Source organism: Bos mutus, chromosome 18 (assembly GCF_027580195.1).
Source record: "Bos mutus isolate GX-2022 chromosome 18, NWIPB_WYAK_1.1, whole genome shotgun sequence".
NCBI lineage: Eukaryota > Metazoa > Chordata > Mammalia > Artiodactyla > Bovidae > Bos > Bos mutus.
The window spans coordinates 23247461-23263197 of record NC_091634.1 but is presented as its reverse complement, the minus strand read 5'-3'; the positions used below and the strand labels follow the sequence as shown (position 1 = coordinate 23263197).

Here is a 15737-nt window from a genome sequence, read left to right as displayed (position 1 = left end):
GGGCCTTGCTAAGGTGGATATTCTCAATTCGTCCAATGGCGTTTAACCCGTGAGGGTGACGGGCCAGTTTTGGAGTAGAGAGGAAACGTCTGGGAGAGGTAAGTTACAAAAGCCATCTTCTGCAGAAGGCAGCGTCTCTGTTGACAGGTGCAAACCTCCCTTGCCCCTTGTCCAGCCCCTTAGGAGTCGCGGAGAGCAGAAAATAACTCTCCCTGCGCCTCAGTCCTCCAAACTGAAGGCAGCTGACAGTAAAGGCCCAGCCCTGCGGCGGCACCGGGCTCCGCCCGTGAAGTCCCCGGCCGACTCCCGGCGGCTTGCGTCCCTTAGCGCCCGGGACGCACCCGGCCCGCAGCTACGCAGGCCAGGGAGGGGCGAGACTCGGGGCGGGGCCAGAGGGCTGAGGGGGGCGGGGCTGCTGGGTGTTCGCGCGCGCCGCCGAGGCTCCGCGCGGCGTCGCGCCGGCCCGGCGTCCCTGTGCAGCCGCCGCTAGCCGCCGATGGGGGAGGTGGAGCCGGGACCCGCGGGCCCGCTCGAGCCCCCGGAGCCGCCTGAAGCGCCCGCGAGCCGTCGGCCTGGCGGGATTCGGGTCCTGAAGGTGAGGTGCTCGGGCGGGCTGGAGAGGGAGAGAGAGCAGGGAGAGGCCGCCCCTGCCCCGCCCGGTGGCTGAGGTAGCAGGCGACCCCCGCCTCGCGTCGGTCAGTCAGCCTCGCGGCTCGGTCGCCCCTAAGCCCGGCTGGAGGGGCCGCTGCACCCGCCGAGGCCTCTGGGCCGGGCCCCCGCCGAGGCCGCGGCCGCCTCCGTCCCCACCGCTGCCCATCCCTGGCCGCGCGCCACCCGCCTCACAGGCCCACGCCTTGGGTCTGGCGTCCACCCGGCCGCCGCCGCCCACTCGGCTCCTTCAGGACCTGGGGGCCCGCCTCTGCTCCCCCCGGCCGCGCTCGCGGCCCCGGGGCCGGCGTCTCCTGGCCCGAGAGCGGAGCTGGAAGTACGCAGGGCTTTCTCCCCGGACACCTGAAGACATCACCGCAGCGGGAGGATGGCGGCGGTGATTGGCCCGGCGCTGAGGTGTTCGGGGCTGCGCCGACTGGCGCGGCAGCCTCTGGCCTCGGAGCTTCCCACCGAAGTTAAGACCCGCTCCCCGCACCCGAGCGCCGGCCTGGGAGCACGACCTGCCCCGCCTGCGGAGAGAATCTCCGGAGGAGCTTAATCTCGGGGCAGCGCTGGGCGTGTTGCAGGAGGGAGGAGGGGTTGGACAAAAAGGGGGCATTCCTGCTGGCGGGAGCGGGGCTGACAATCCAGGGACACGGTGATGGGGGAGCAGTTATGCAACAGGCAGCTAACGGGGCTTTTTGGCAGGAATTGGAATTAGGGGGAGTAGGAGGAAATGATGGCAGATGCCGGCAAGGTGTGGGGGGAATGGAGTCTTCAAGGTGATGACGAGAAGTTAAAAAGCACAAGGAATGTAGGGTGGGGTGGGGACAGTGAAGGTGTTTAGAAGGAGAGATTGTGGAAGATTCACTGGAGGGAGTTTTAGCCTTCGAAATATCTAGTTGGAGAGAAATTTTTCCATAGGTCAAATATGTAAACTAGGTGTCCTGAAGAAGGAATGGAATTCCTTCTAAAGTTCTAGAAGAGGAATCAGCAGGATTTAAAACTTGCCAAAGAAAAGGAAGAGAGCAAAGAAAATTTAGATTTGGCGTGTTTCGAAAATACTTTGCAAGACAAGGAAAATACATCATGTTGAAAAATTTATTAAGTAATGATCGTTGGATTGAGAGTGCGCACCAGGTACTCGCTACTAAGGTTATTCGTAGGACATTACAAAGATGGCAACACTGAAAAAAATAGTAGATTTGAAACATCTGGTGAATCCACGAAACCACATAAATTAGAACTCTGTAAAATAAAAAAAGTTTTCTGCTACTACGCAATCTTAATACAGGAACTTGAAATAACTTTTCATAGTTAACTTCTGCTTACACCTTTTACATATTTATTGTAAACTATTTAATCATGTTTTAAATTTAATTACTCAAAGGCTTTTGGATATTTACTGTAAGGTCACGAAAATGTAAATTGTGAATGAACTTTAAAAAATTCTGCTGGCCTGGCTTATCAGGAAAGGGCAAGTCTGAGAGATAGGTAATGCCCTCTGGCCTTGAAGGTAAATAGCCTTTGCTATTTTTACAGCAACTATTTTTCCATGGGGAATGAGATGTGGGAGGGAAGGAATTGAGAAATAAGGATCTTTATTGAAGATTCCCACCGTCCTACAGTTCCAGGAAAAGGTCCAGCCTACTACTGGGGTTCCAATCTGGAGGCCATTAGAAAGATTCCAGAAATTGATACTTAGTCTAGTGCTGATCTGGTGGTATGGGAGGCTAACAGTGTCTTAAGACCTTTGCATCCTTGCAAATAAATGAGATTGACTGAAGAATAGGTGCTGTGTGTTTTTTCAACAAACAAAAGTTGACTTCAGTAGCTGAGTGGTTGAATTTTGTGCCAGGTGAAATAGGATAGGAATATGTAAGTAGAAGACTTTCAGAATCTGTCGTCTCCTAATGCTCTTCTCCAAAAACCCTTTGACAAAGACATCATTCTTTTTTGTAACTCTTCTATTGCTGTTCAGTCACTAAGTCCTGTCCAGCTCTTTGCGACCCCATGGACTATAGCGCGGTAGGCTCCTCTGTCCTTCACTGTCTTCTGGAGTTTGCTCAAATTCATGTCCTTTGAGTCAGTGATGCCATCTAATGATCTCCTCCTCTGCTGCCCCCTTCTCTAATACTTAATATCAAATCATGAACATCAATTATAGCTAAGCTGGTGTAACTTAGTCAGGTGAGATCTAGGGCTTCCCGGGTGGCTCATCGGTAAAGATTCTGCCTACGATACAGGATGCAGGAGATGTCAGGTCAGTCCCTGGGCCAGGAAGATGCCCTGGAGGAGGGCGTAGCAATCCATTCTGGTATTCTTGCCAGGAAAATCCCATGGACAGAGGAGCCTGGCGCACTATGATCCATGGGGTCACAAAGGGTAGGACACAACTGAAGTGACTAAGCACGCACACACCACTGTATGGAGTGTTGGAAAATTTGATTCAGAATTTGGATTCAGAATCTTATTTAGCAAATTGCTATTTAGAATATAGTCCTTCATAACTGTAGTTGGAATATAAGTATGATATTTTTAATATTCTTAAAGATTATCAGGAGTACACTTGAAGCAAAAATTTCCAGACATTTGCTATAGTTTGGCTTTTTTTTTGTTTTAACTCAGTTCAGTCGCTCAGTCGTGTCCCACTCTTTTACTTTAGTTTTTTTACTGAGTCTGTATAATAAATGAAGTTATAGTTCATCAAGTCAGTGACTGCTATGAGACTGGTTTTTTCAATAGTAGTTTCAAGTTTTTGTCAAAATGAAGTGCACATGTGGTTTTTAAAATAAATCACTAACAAAGATTTTAATGAACTGAAATATTCTTCCTCTCTTTATCTCTTGTATCCATTTCAAGATATTCCTTAGCGTGTGTATTCTGAGATGAACCCGTATCATTCTGAATTTTTGAATGCGGGAACACATATCCTACTTTAGGATATTTCACAATCTAGAACTCACTGAGTATGGAGAGTTACTTCAGTAGACCCTGTTCTACCATGCATATCTTAGAGTCAATTGTGTGTGAGCGTTTAATAGTTTATCACCTTTGAACTAATCAGAGCCAACCCTCAATGTTGTCTTCATTTTTTAGAGGGTGGAAAGTGTAAAACTGAAGTAAGTACTTAGTTCATTGCTTACTCTGAAGATTTCTACTATCTAGAAATATCTTTAAATCTTAAATCGCTCTTAATACACTTGTTTGATGGGAGGATGATTATGGTTGTGTTCCCTTTTAGAGAAGCTTGTCAGTAGTTCTTAATTAAGAAGAGTGAGGAAATAAAGTATTTTCAGTCTAGCAATTCCAGTGGAATAGTGATTCAAAAAGCTGCAGGCATCTTAGAGGAGAGAACTGACCTTCCCAACACTTCCTTGATGGTTTAGGTAGTGGAGAAGGAAGTGAAGTGAAGTCGCTCAATCGTGTCTGACTCTTTGCGACCCCATGGACTGTAGCCTACCAGGCTCCTCGGACCATGGGATTTTCCAGGCAAGAGTACTGGAGTGAGTTGCCATTTCCTTCTCCAGGGGATCTTCCGACCCAGGGATCAAACCCGGATCTCCCGCATTGTAGGAAGACGCTTTACGGTCGGTAATTCAGCAGTGACTGATGTTAGCTAAGGGCTTCCCTGATGGCTCAGTGGTAAAGAATCCGCCTGGAGTGCAAGAGACTCGGGTTCAATCCCTGGGTTGGGAGTATTCCCTGGAGGAGGAGATGGCAATCTATACCAGCATTCTTGCCTGGGAAATCCCCTGGACGGAGGAGCCTGGTGGGCTACAGTCCATGGGGTTGCAAAAGAATCGGACATGACTTAGCGACTAAACAGTAATTATAGCTAAGCAGTTCATCTAGATTTTTCCCAGAAGGCTATGCCTTGGTATCTAGGCCTTTGAATGCCCATTGAACAGGTTTAAAAGAATGATATCCACTGAAGTTCTAATTCAGCAGTCTATTTTCATAGGGTAGAATGTGTCATATAAAAGGAGATACATTCTTTGACCAACAACACGTGTTTCAAGAGCGTAACTTTCTTAAAGAATTTATGTATAGTCTTTTAAGGGAAATAGATATTCACATTAAAAAATTACTGTTAAACATTCTTACTGAAGAAGAATCATGGGTGTAATGTAATACCTCCTGGGGTCTGCCTTGACTTTTCTAAGATTGAGAAGGTTAATGGGATATTGTTTGACCTTAAGTTTTTTTAAGGATTCTTTTTGATGGATTTTTGGAGTAGTGTCCATGGCCCTCTTGACAGCAGTGAGCAAACTTTCTCTCCACTGAAAATGCATGGTTTCTTTGCATAAATGTAGCTGTACCATATGGAACACTGTTTTCAGAGGATCAGTTGATCTTTCCCAAAGAGTAAAAATAAGAAATACTTAAAATCAGTTGGTTAATTATGTACTGGTTAAGATTATTTAGTCGTGCAGATATGATGGTCCCTGTGTTTATATGTGTTGTAAGCCCTTTGTTAATTCTGATATGTTCAGTGAGAAAATGCTCTTGATGAGAATAAAGAGACCTAGTTCCCACTTGTAGCAGGGCTTTACTCTATTTATCTGAAGTTAGTATCAGTAATAATCCTCATGGTTTTGATTTAGCCATACTGCAATCCCTAATATCTATAAAATGATCAATTTACCTATTATCCTAAATTTAAACAATGAAGCCACTCTCATTTCTTATTTTTCTTTCTCTCCACATGGGGAATATGTTCTTTTTCTGCCCCTGTCTTTATCATCTTCAGAGATTGAATTTTAGGTGGTGGTGGTGCTGCTGCTGCTGCTAAGTCGCTTCAGTCGTGTCCGACTCTGTGCGACCCCATAGACGGCAGCCCACCAGGCTCCCCCATCCCTGGGATTCTCCAGGCAAGAACACTGGAGTGGGTTGCCATTTCCTTCTCCAATGCAGGAAAGTGAAAAGTGAAAGTGAAGTCGCTCAGTTATGTCCGACTCTTAGTGACCCCATGGACTATAGCCCACCAGGCTCCTCCATCCATGGGATTTTCCAGGCAAGAGTACTGGAGTGGGGTGCCATTGCCTTCTCCGTTAGGTGCTACACTTATCTTCAAATATTTAATCTCAGTAAGTACAAGAATAATATCAGCTTTATTATAGATATTTCTGTTTTCCAATGAGGAATATTAGCAAAAGTATTTGCTTTATGGCTGATACAAAGGAAAGATTATAAGGTTTCCTATTAAAAAAGGAGATTTTTTTTTCCCCCAAGTTTATTCAGCTTCTTGCCAGAGCTAGTCAGGTTTCATTAGGGACCGGGGATAAATTTCTGTGATATCAGCTGAGTTGTGCATGCATCTCTGTGCCACCTAGGCTCTCAGGCACTATAATGGGTTCTCAGTGTATAACAGAGGAGAAAATACCAAATACATAATTAAAAACAATGGTGATTTACATGGTAGTGGAAGTATGTTTAAGGTGAAAAAGTTCTACTGAGGAGAGAGTAATTAATTCTTTCTAGATCAGATCAGTCGCTCAGTCGTGTCCGACTCTTTGTGACCCCATGAATCGCAGCACGCCAGGCCTCCCTGTCCATCACCAACTCCCGGAGCTCACTCAGACCCACGTCCATCGAGTCAGTGATGCCATCCAGCCATCTCATCCTCTGTCGTCCCCTTCTCCTCCTGCCCCCAATCCCTCCCAGCATCAGAGTCTTTTCCAATGAGTCAACTCTTCACATGAGGTGGCCAAAGTACTGGAGTTTCAGCTTTAGCATCATTCCTTCCAAAGAAATCCCAGGGCTGATCTCCTTCAGAATGGACTGGTTGGATCTCCTTGCAGTCCAAGGGACTCTCAAGAGTCTTCTCCAACACCACAGTTTCAAAGCATCAATTCTTCGGCGCTCAGCCTTCTTCACAGTCCAACTCTCACATCCATACATGACCACAGGAAAAACCATAGCCTTTACTAGACGAACCTTTGTTGGCAAAATAATGTCTCTGCTTTTGAATATGCTATCTAGGTTGGTCATAACTTTCCTTCCAAGGAGTAAGCGTCTCTTAATTTCATGGCTGCAGTCACCATCTGCAGTGATTTTGGAGCCCCCAAAATAAAGTCTGACACTGTTTCCACTGTTTCCCCATTTATTTACCATGAAGTGGTGGGACCAGATGCCATGATCTTCGTTTTCTGAATGTTGAGCTTTAAGCCAACTTTTTCACTCTCCACTTTCACTTTCTTTTCTTTTTTTTTTTGGGGGGGGGGGGAAGGTCAAATGACCATTTAAACCCCCCTTTCATTTTTTTTTTCCACTTTCACTTTCATCAAGAGGCTTTTGAGTTCCTCTTCACTTTCTGCCATAAGGGTGGTGTCATCTGCATATCTGAGGTTATTGATATTTCTCCTGGCGATCTTGATTCCAGCTTGTGTTTCTTCCAGTCCAGTGTTTCTCATGATGTACTCTGCATATAAGTTAAATAAACAGTGACAATAGATAGCCTTGATGTACTCCTTTTCCTCTTTGGAACCAGTCTGTTGTTCCATGTCCAGTTCTAACTGTTGCTTCCTGACCTGCATACAGGTTTCTCAAGAGGCAGGTCAGGTGGTCTGGTATTCCCATCTCTTTCAGAATTTTCCACAGTTTATTGTGATCCACACAGTCAAAGGCTTTGGCATAGTCAATGAAGCAGAAATAGATGTGTTTCTGGAACTCTCTTTCTTTTTTGATGATCCAGTGGATGTTGGCAATTTGATCTCTGGTTCCTCTGCCTTTTCTAAAACCAGCTTGAACATCAGGAAGTTCACGGTTCACATATTGCTGAAGCCTGGCTTGGAGAATTTTGAGCATTACTTTACTAGCATGTGAGATGAGTGCAATTGTGTGGTAGTTTGTGCATTCTTTGGCATTGCCTTTCTTTGGGATTGGAATGAAAACTGACCTTTTCCAGTCCTGTGGCCACTGCTGAGTTTTCCAAATTTGCTGGCATATTGAGTGCAGCACTTTCACAGCATCATCTTTCAGGATTAGGAATAGCTCACCTGGAATTCTGTCACCTCCACTAGCTTTGTTCGTAGTGATGCTTTCTAAGGCCCACTTGACTTCACATTCCAGGATGTCTGGCTCTATATCAGTGATCACACCATCATGATTATCTGGGTCGTGAAGATCTTTTTTGTACAGTTCTTCTGTGTATTCTTGCCACCTCTTCTTAATATCTTCTGCTTCTGTTAGGTCCATACCATTTCTATCCTTTGTTGAGCCCATCTTTGCATGAAATGTTCCCTTGGTATCTCTGATTTTCTTGAAGAGATCTCTAGTCTTTCCCATTCTGTTGTTTTCCTCTATTTCTTTGCATTGATTGCTGAAGATGGCTTTCTTATCTCTTCTTGCTATTCTTTGGAACTCTGCATTCAGATGCTTATATCTTTCCTTTTCTCCTTTGCTTTTCGCTTCTCTTCTTTTCACAGCTATTTGTAAGGCCTCCCCAGACAGCCATTTTGCTTTTAATGGGAGAAATGGAAAACTCCATAGAGAGGGTGAAATTTGAGTAATTTTGAGGAATAACTACTCAGATGGACAAGACGGAGGAGGACTTTTCAGATAAGTCATGGAATTGTGAAATAATTGGTGTTTGAGGGGAGTTGGATATGACTGAAACAGAGTGAAATGCAGTGGGGAGTGGACCAGGAGAGGTGCATCAGGGTAGCTATTTGTGGAAATTGTTTTTTTTATTAAAGGGAATAGAAATGGCCCATTATAAAAATAGAGCAGGTAAATATTGATCTTTAGGGACTTCTTAGGTTGCTGCAGTAGTTGTTTTTGCTTTGAGATGATGTGATTTTACAATGTATATGCATATCTAAGTTTTCAAATGCAACAGGAATTTTTTTTTTTTTTGAAACATGAGAATGGAAAGAATATTTGTGCAACATTGTGTTGATTCTGTACTTGCTTATTTGGGATATAAGGCAGAGGATGAGGACCCTCTGCCTCAGATGTATATCTCCATCTCAAGTCTTCAGATGGAGATATACAAAAATGTTTATTGCAGCATTGTTTTTCACTGTTTCCAACAATGAAAAATTAGAAACAATCTAAATGCCTTTAGCAGGAGAAGGGATAAATTTTGATGTGTTCATGCAGTGGTATTCAAAAGAATGAGCTGGGTGTAATATCACAGATATATTTCTAAACCAGTATTGAATCAAGGGGAAAAAAAATGACAGGGTGAAACATACATATGTCAGGTTTTAGATACAGTTTTAAATTATGTAAAACAATATTAGAGTTTATAGATGTATACATATAGGACAAATGTAAAAAAATGCATGGGATGATAAACACTAAGTATAGTGGAGTGTTTGTTTCTGGGGAGGGAGAAGGGAAATGGGGTTTTAGGTAGTGGGTGGCTTTAGCTATATATGTAAGGTTGTATACATGTTCTTTAGAATAATGATCTGAACTAAATCTGGCAAAATATAAAAGTTTGTGAAAGTTAGGTAGTGTGCATACTACTGTTGTTCTTGAAATTTTTCTGAAAACATAAAGAAAAAAAGGGTCAGAAAATGATGGGCAGAGACATGAACAGCTGCCAGTAAAGAGAATGAAATTTTCTAGTTGTAGGGATGGGCGTGACAGGTGCAGAAGGCTCCACGAGAGGAAGTAGTACCCAGCCGAGTATTGGTGAATAAGGAGTGGAAAGGTGGGATAAGGACTAAATATGTCTAACTCAGTCGGACAGTTGGGCTAACGATTTCTTTTTCTTAACTTGTTTTTAGAGAAATATGAAGCGCAATGGGAGCAGAAATTGTTTGAATAGGAGAAGTAGGTTTGGTTCTCGGGAGAGAGACTGGCTGAGAGAAGATGTGAAGAGAGGCTGTGTTTACCTGTATGGAGCGGACACGACCACTGCCACTACAACCACCACTTCCTCTGCTTCCTCCTCCTCCTCTGACTTACATCTTGTCCTTTGCACAGTAGAGACACCAGCATCAGAAATTTGTGCTGGAGAGGGAAGGGAAAGTCTTTATTTGCAGCTTCATGGAGACCTGGTCAGGTGAGGTCAGAGTTTTACCATTAATTCTACTGCAGTATAAGTCATATGTGTTTCTGCTTGGAAGTGGGCTTTAGGATTTTATTCGTGCTGGAGCTGATGATGGTTATAGTCACAAGGCTTGAAAATAGACTTGTCCTTAGGATGCTGACATTAGAATCCTTGAATTTAAAAAGTATTAGAGGAGGAAAATTTGATAGTTACTTCATTTGGGTTACATCATAGGTTGAATATCTAAATTAACAATAAATAATTTTTTAAGTTTTATTTTCTTTTTAAAAAATTGTTTATTTATTTTTATTACTTTTGACTGTGCTGGATCCTCATTGCTGTGCACAGGCTTGCTCTAGTTGCGGCGAGCCAGGGCCACTCTAGTTGCGGCGCATGGGCTTCTCATTGCAGTGGCTTTTCTTGTCGTGGATCGTGGGCTCTAAGGCACATGGGCTCAGTAGTTGTGGTGCATGGGCTTACTTCCCAGATCAGGGATAGAACCTGTGTTGCCTATGTTGCAAGACAGATTCTTACACTGAACCACCAGGGAAGTCCCTGAAGTTTTATTTTTTTAAGTGATACAGGTAAATAGAATGAAATAAAGTGTAAAAGGAAATAGAGAGTGACAAGTACCTATGCTCATGCATGAGTATGTGTCACTATTTGTATATAAATTTTTAAAACTGATGGTGCTATATGCAGCACCTTGTCAACTCACTATCTTAGATACCTTTCCATGTTAATATTTTATAACTTTCATTTATTTAATGGCTACATAGTATTCCATTCTACAAGTCTACCATAAATTTAGCCAGTTTCCTATTAGTGGGCCTGTAGGTTGTTAGCAGTTGTTTTTACTACAGGCACTGCTGCAGTGAATATCCTTGTACCTGTGATATTTCTCCCATGTGGAAGTCATCTTAGGAATGGAATTGCTGTCTCAAAGGATATGTGCATTTTTTATTTTGATAGATATTGTCAAATTCCTCTTCCTAGAAGTTATACTTTGATGAATAATGTAACAGTATACCTATTTCCCCCTTACTTTCTCCAGAACACGTTAGTTTTAAATTTTATGTGTTTTGACATCCTCACGCGTGAGTACATACTTGATTGTGAACAGAAATGATTGTCAACAGTTTTTAGAGAATTGTAAATTCAGCATTCCAAGGACAAATCTTTTTTCAAGCCTGAAAACTTAGATGTTTGGAAATCTGATAGGAATTTTGTTATTTTAATTTTCATTTATGTGATAGAGTTAGGTTGAGCATATTTTCATAAGCTTAAAAGCCATTTGTGTTTTCTTTAAAATCTTATATAAATGCGAAGACACAAAGTAGTCTCAAAGTAGTCTTATACTGTGCGTGTGAACTCTTTGATTCAGCTTTAAAAAAAAAAAACTCTATTAGCTCTTGGAGTTAGATCTCAGATAAGAGCTCCTTAAGTGCCTTTCTCGCCTCCCCTTTCTCAGTAATAAGTAAATGTCTCCAAACAGAATTTCAAAACTGTGGTTTCAATACTGTTGAAAGTGAGAAAGGAGGCTCCCACTTCTACCTAAAAATGTGGTAATTATAGTAACACATTTAGCTGAGCTAAAAATTGATATCATTTTAAAAGTCTAAACTGAGGTTTATTATGTGTTCCTTTTAGAAATTGGACTAATTTCTGAAAAAGTAGATTAGCACTTGAATGTTTTCCTTGTTCACCAGTTAACTACATTTCCTAAATCCATTTGTAAAACGAAAGGATCAGACTGGGTGATCCTTAGGCTTTTCTAAATCTTAACACTGATTCCGATCTAATTTTATCAGGTGGAAAGCCTTGACCTACATTATAGCTGGTAGTGACTGTTGGAGTTCAAGTATTTAAACCTTAGACTTACTCATCTGTATACCAATGTGTATGTATACAGAGATATTAGAAAAGTGGACAAAAGCCCACTAGAATTGGCTTGCTACTACTAATTGTATTGTTAGTTGTTAAGAGTCCAAATGCAATACAATTTACTTTTGTGAACCTAAACTGTTCTTAAAATGGAGAGCGTAGCTTTGATAATTTTGTAATGAAATAGCTCTTTGGAAACAAAACAATGAGTTGATTAGAAAATAATGAAAACACTATTGAACTGTAGTTTGAAGATATGAATATATTTTTTCCTTTTTCTAAAATTAAAAAAAAATTTTAATGTTTTATACAATTTTTAAAGGTTGCACTCCATTTACAGTTATTACAAAATATTGGCTGTATTCCCTGTGTTATACAATACATCCTTATAGTATGTCTTATACCCAATAGTTTGTACCTCCTCCTCGCCCACCCCTATATTGCCCTGCCAAACCTCCCCCGAGCCCCTCACAGGTAACCACTAGTTTGTTCTCTGTGTCTGTGAGTTTACTTCTTTTTTGTTACATGTTCACTAGTTTTGTTGTGTTTTTTTAGATTCCATGTATAAGTGGTATCATATAGTATTTGAGATATGAATATATTTACTTTGCTGGAGTAAGAGATAAAAAAGTCTTAGTTAGCCAAAGAAACAATAATGATGATGATAGATTTTAGCTAACGTTAAGTGCTTTCTTTTGCTAGTTAGCAGGCTTACTAGGAGAAGGCAATGGCACCCCACTCCAGTACTCTTGCCTGGAAAATCCCATGGACGGAGGAGCCTGGTGGGCTGCAGTCCATGGGGTCGCTAAGAGTCGGACACGACTGAGCGACTTCACTTTCACTTTTCACTTTCATGCACTGGAGAAGGAAATGGCAACCCACTCCAGTGCTCTTGCCTGGAGAATCTCAGGGACGGGGGAGCCTGGTGGGCTGCCGTCTATGGGGTCGCACAGAGTTGGACACGACTGAAGCAACTTAGCAGCAGGCTTAGTGCTTTATGCATTTTTTTCTCCTTAACTCGTCACAGTAACTGTAAGAGAGGTAGGATTATTCCTTTTCATTGAGGAAAATTGAGGCTTTTTGAGAGGTTCAGTAGTATGTTCAAGGTCAGGCAATATCTCTTCTTTAATAACTTCTTTGCTGTTTATTGGCGTGTAGTTTACGATCACTGTAGAGATTTTGGAAAAAATGAAAAAAATGTACAAAGAAATAATACTTTCCAATACTTTTAGTAGATTATCTCATTTAATCCTCATGGCAATTTTGTGCGGTAAATATTCTCCCCATTTTATAGATGAGGGAAATGAGTCTTAAAAGGGTTAATCATTTCATCTAGAATCACTCAGCTGGTGAGACCTGGAGTTTGAACTCTAGATTCTGACACTAGCTTCCATATATTGCCTTCCCCTCCCCCAACACCCTGACATTTTTTTCCAGATCTTTTTCAAAATTAGTAGGTATGTCTAATTTTTAAAAATTACGTAGTTGGACTCATACCATTTATTCAGTATTATTTACTGCTTACCTCAACTAATTTCCTGTGTCATTAAAAATCTCTTAGATACCAGTTTTAATAGCTACAGAATACTCTATTTCATGCATATGTTGTAACTTATTTAAAACTTGAGAACTAATATGCCGTAATGGCTTAGAGCTTGGGTTCTGGATTGAGAGCTTGTGGGTTCAAATCCTGGCTCAGACTGTTAACTATGCAAGTGACCTAATGCTTTGTCTTCAATTTACTAATCTATACAATGGAGGATGATAATATTTATGTTACAGAGTTATCCAAGGGTTAAATAAGTTATACATGTTCTGAAGATTAAATGAGTTTATACTTGTAAGGCTTCTTAAACTCTAATGTCCACCTGGGGAGCTTGTTCAAATACAGATTCTGATTCAGTGGCTCTGGGGTCTGTCTGTATTCTGTTAAGCTCCTACGTGATGTGCTACATTTTGAGTCGCAAGGAAGTACTTAAAATGATGCCTGGTCCTAGTTAGTGTTAACCTCTTTGGGTTGCTTCAAGTCATTCAACACTCAGAAGTAGTGTGATAACTAAACTTTGCCCGTGAATTTTTTTTTTTTTTCTCCCCATGAATCTTAAATTGTTGATTTCCGTGGGCTGGGTCCTAGAAATGGGATTATTGGCACTAAAATTACCCCATTATTTTTCCTAAATCATCCATGATTTTCTTCTTAGCTTACTCTTTTTTAGTTATGGACTTGTCACTTGAATTTAACTGAGGGGTTATGAATTTATAGAATTTTAGCACTCGAAGGAACCTGAGAGAGAGACCTTCTAGGAAAATGAACCCAACCTAACAGCCCTGCCACCTCCTGCCCTTTCCATCTGGGAATATGTGTGGGGGCCTCGCTTTTGTCGTCACAACTACAGGAGAGAATTACCAGCATTTAGGGAACAAGGGCCAGATAATATCCTCAATGTGTGGGAAAGTCTTGTACAGCAAAAATTGTCCTGCCTAAAAGGCTAGCAACTTCCCTGTGGGAGACACAGAAACCATTTTCCTTCGTTTTATAGATGTGAAACTGAGGTCTGGAGAGGTCAGGTCCACAGCACATTCCTGCAGCTGCTTGGTCCTAGAGCTATAGCTGGAACACAGGTGTCCTGTCTCCCAGTCCAGTGTTCTTTACATAATATTTGGTCTGTCTGTTTTATTGGACTGTTTAAGTGATAAATGACTCACTAGTGAAGCTTAGTGTAATCATTGCCTTCTCTTTGAGAAGTTGTAACAACATTACCTTAACAAAATGAAATGCCCTTTGGCTCATGGTCATATATTTACTTTTATTTTTAGTCATCAAAATGACTAAGATTTCGGTGGCTGATACACTATTTTTTAAGATAAGTTAATAATTGATAAGATATGTCTAGCAGAAAGTTATGCTCTTGCAATTTGGAATCCTGAGTTGTAATTCGTTTACTATCACTGACTAGCCAGGTGACCTCTTACAAGTGTCTGAAGTTTCGTTTACCATATTTTAACATTAAAAAGGGGAGTGGAAAGTCCTGTTTCAGAATACGTACTGAGCTGATTAACTCTGAGGAAGGAAAAAGATTATTTTTGTTTTGTTTCATATTTCTGTACTCTTTTAAACTATAAAAGAATGTGTTAAAAAAAAAAGAATGTGTTATACATTAAGTAATTTGTCTTTTATTAAAACTTTTGTTTTTACATTTTAGTTTTTCACTTCTGAAATCAGTGTGTATTTTACATTTGTTGGTAGGTCATAGTCTAATTGGCAGTGTTTTTTCTTAATGGTTATTGCAATGCCGTCTGGTTTACTGTGATACAGTTCTGACACTAACCACAGACGTCCTTCACAAGTTAAAGGACATTACACCTGCAACTATCATGTTATTGACCCCTTCAGGTTCAGGAATTCACTAGAATGTCTCACCGAACTCAGATCAGATCAGATCAGTCGCTCAGTCGTGTCCGACTCTTTATGACCCCATGAATCACAGCACGCCAGGCCTCCCTGTCCATCACCAACTCCCGGAGTTCACTCAGACCCACGTCCATCGAGTCAGTGATGCCATCCAGCCATCTCATCCTCTGTCGTCCCCTTCTCCTCCTGCCCCCAATCCCTCCCAGCATCAGAGTCTTTTCCAATGAGTCAACTCTTCACATGAGGTGGCCAAAGTACTGGAGTTTCAGCTTTAGCATCATTCCTTCCAAAGAAATCCCAGGGCTGATCTCCTTCAGAATGGACTGGTTGGATCTCCTTGCAGTCCAAGGGGACTCTCAAGAGTCTTCTCCAACACCACAGTTTAAAAGCATCAATTCTTCAGCGCTCAGCCTTCTTCACAGTCCAACTCTCACATCCATACATGACCACAGGAAAAACCATAGCCTTGACTAGACGAACCTTTGTTGGCAAAATAATGTCTCTGCTTTTGAATATGCTATCTAGGTTGGTCATAACTTTCCTTCCAAGGAGTAAGCGTCTCTTAATTTCATGGCTGCAGTCACCATCTGCAGTGATTTTGGAGCCCCCAAAATAAAGTCTGACACTATTTCCACTGTTTCCCCATTTATTTACCATGAAGTGGTGGGACCAGATGCCATGATCTTCGTTTTCTGAATGTTGAGCTTTAAGCCAACTTTTTCACTCTCCACTTTCACTTTCATCAAGAGGCTTTTGAGTTCCTCTTCACTTTCTGCCATAAGGGTG

General features: G+C 41.8%; 1 protein-coding gene across 3 annotated transcripts in view; it reads left to right on the top strand.

The window, feature by feature from the left end:
• Positions 1 to 420: 420 nt before the first annotated feature.
• Positions 421 to 15737, top strand: part of PHLPP2 (PH domain and leucine rich repeat protein phosphatase 2) — a 63350-nt gene continuing 48033 nt past the window's right edge. For 2 of the 3 annotated variants that reach the window (XM_070388049.1, XM_070388048.1), the window contains exons 1-2: positions 421 to 595; positions 9390 to 9667. In XM_070388049.1, coding sequence (XP_070244150.1) covers positions 497 to 595; positions 9390 to 9667 — 377 coding nt within the window. In that variant the 5' untranslated portion in view covers positions 421 to 496. Of the gene's footprint in view, positions 596 to 9389; positions 9668 to 15737 lie in introns of those variants that run through there. The other variant, XM_070388050.1, reaches the window with a different exon arrangement.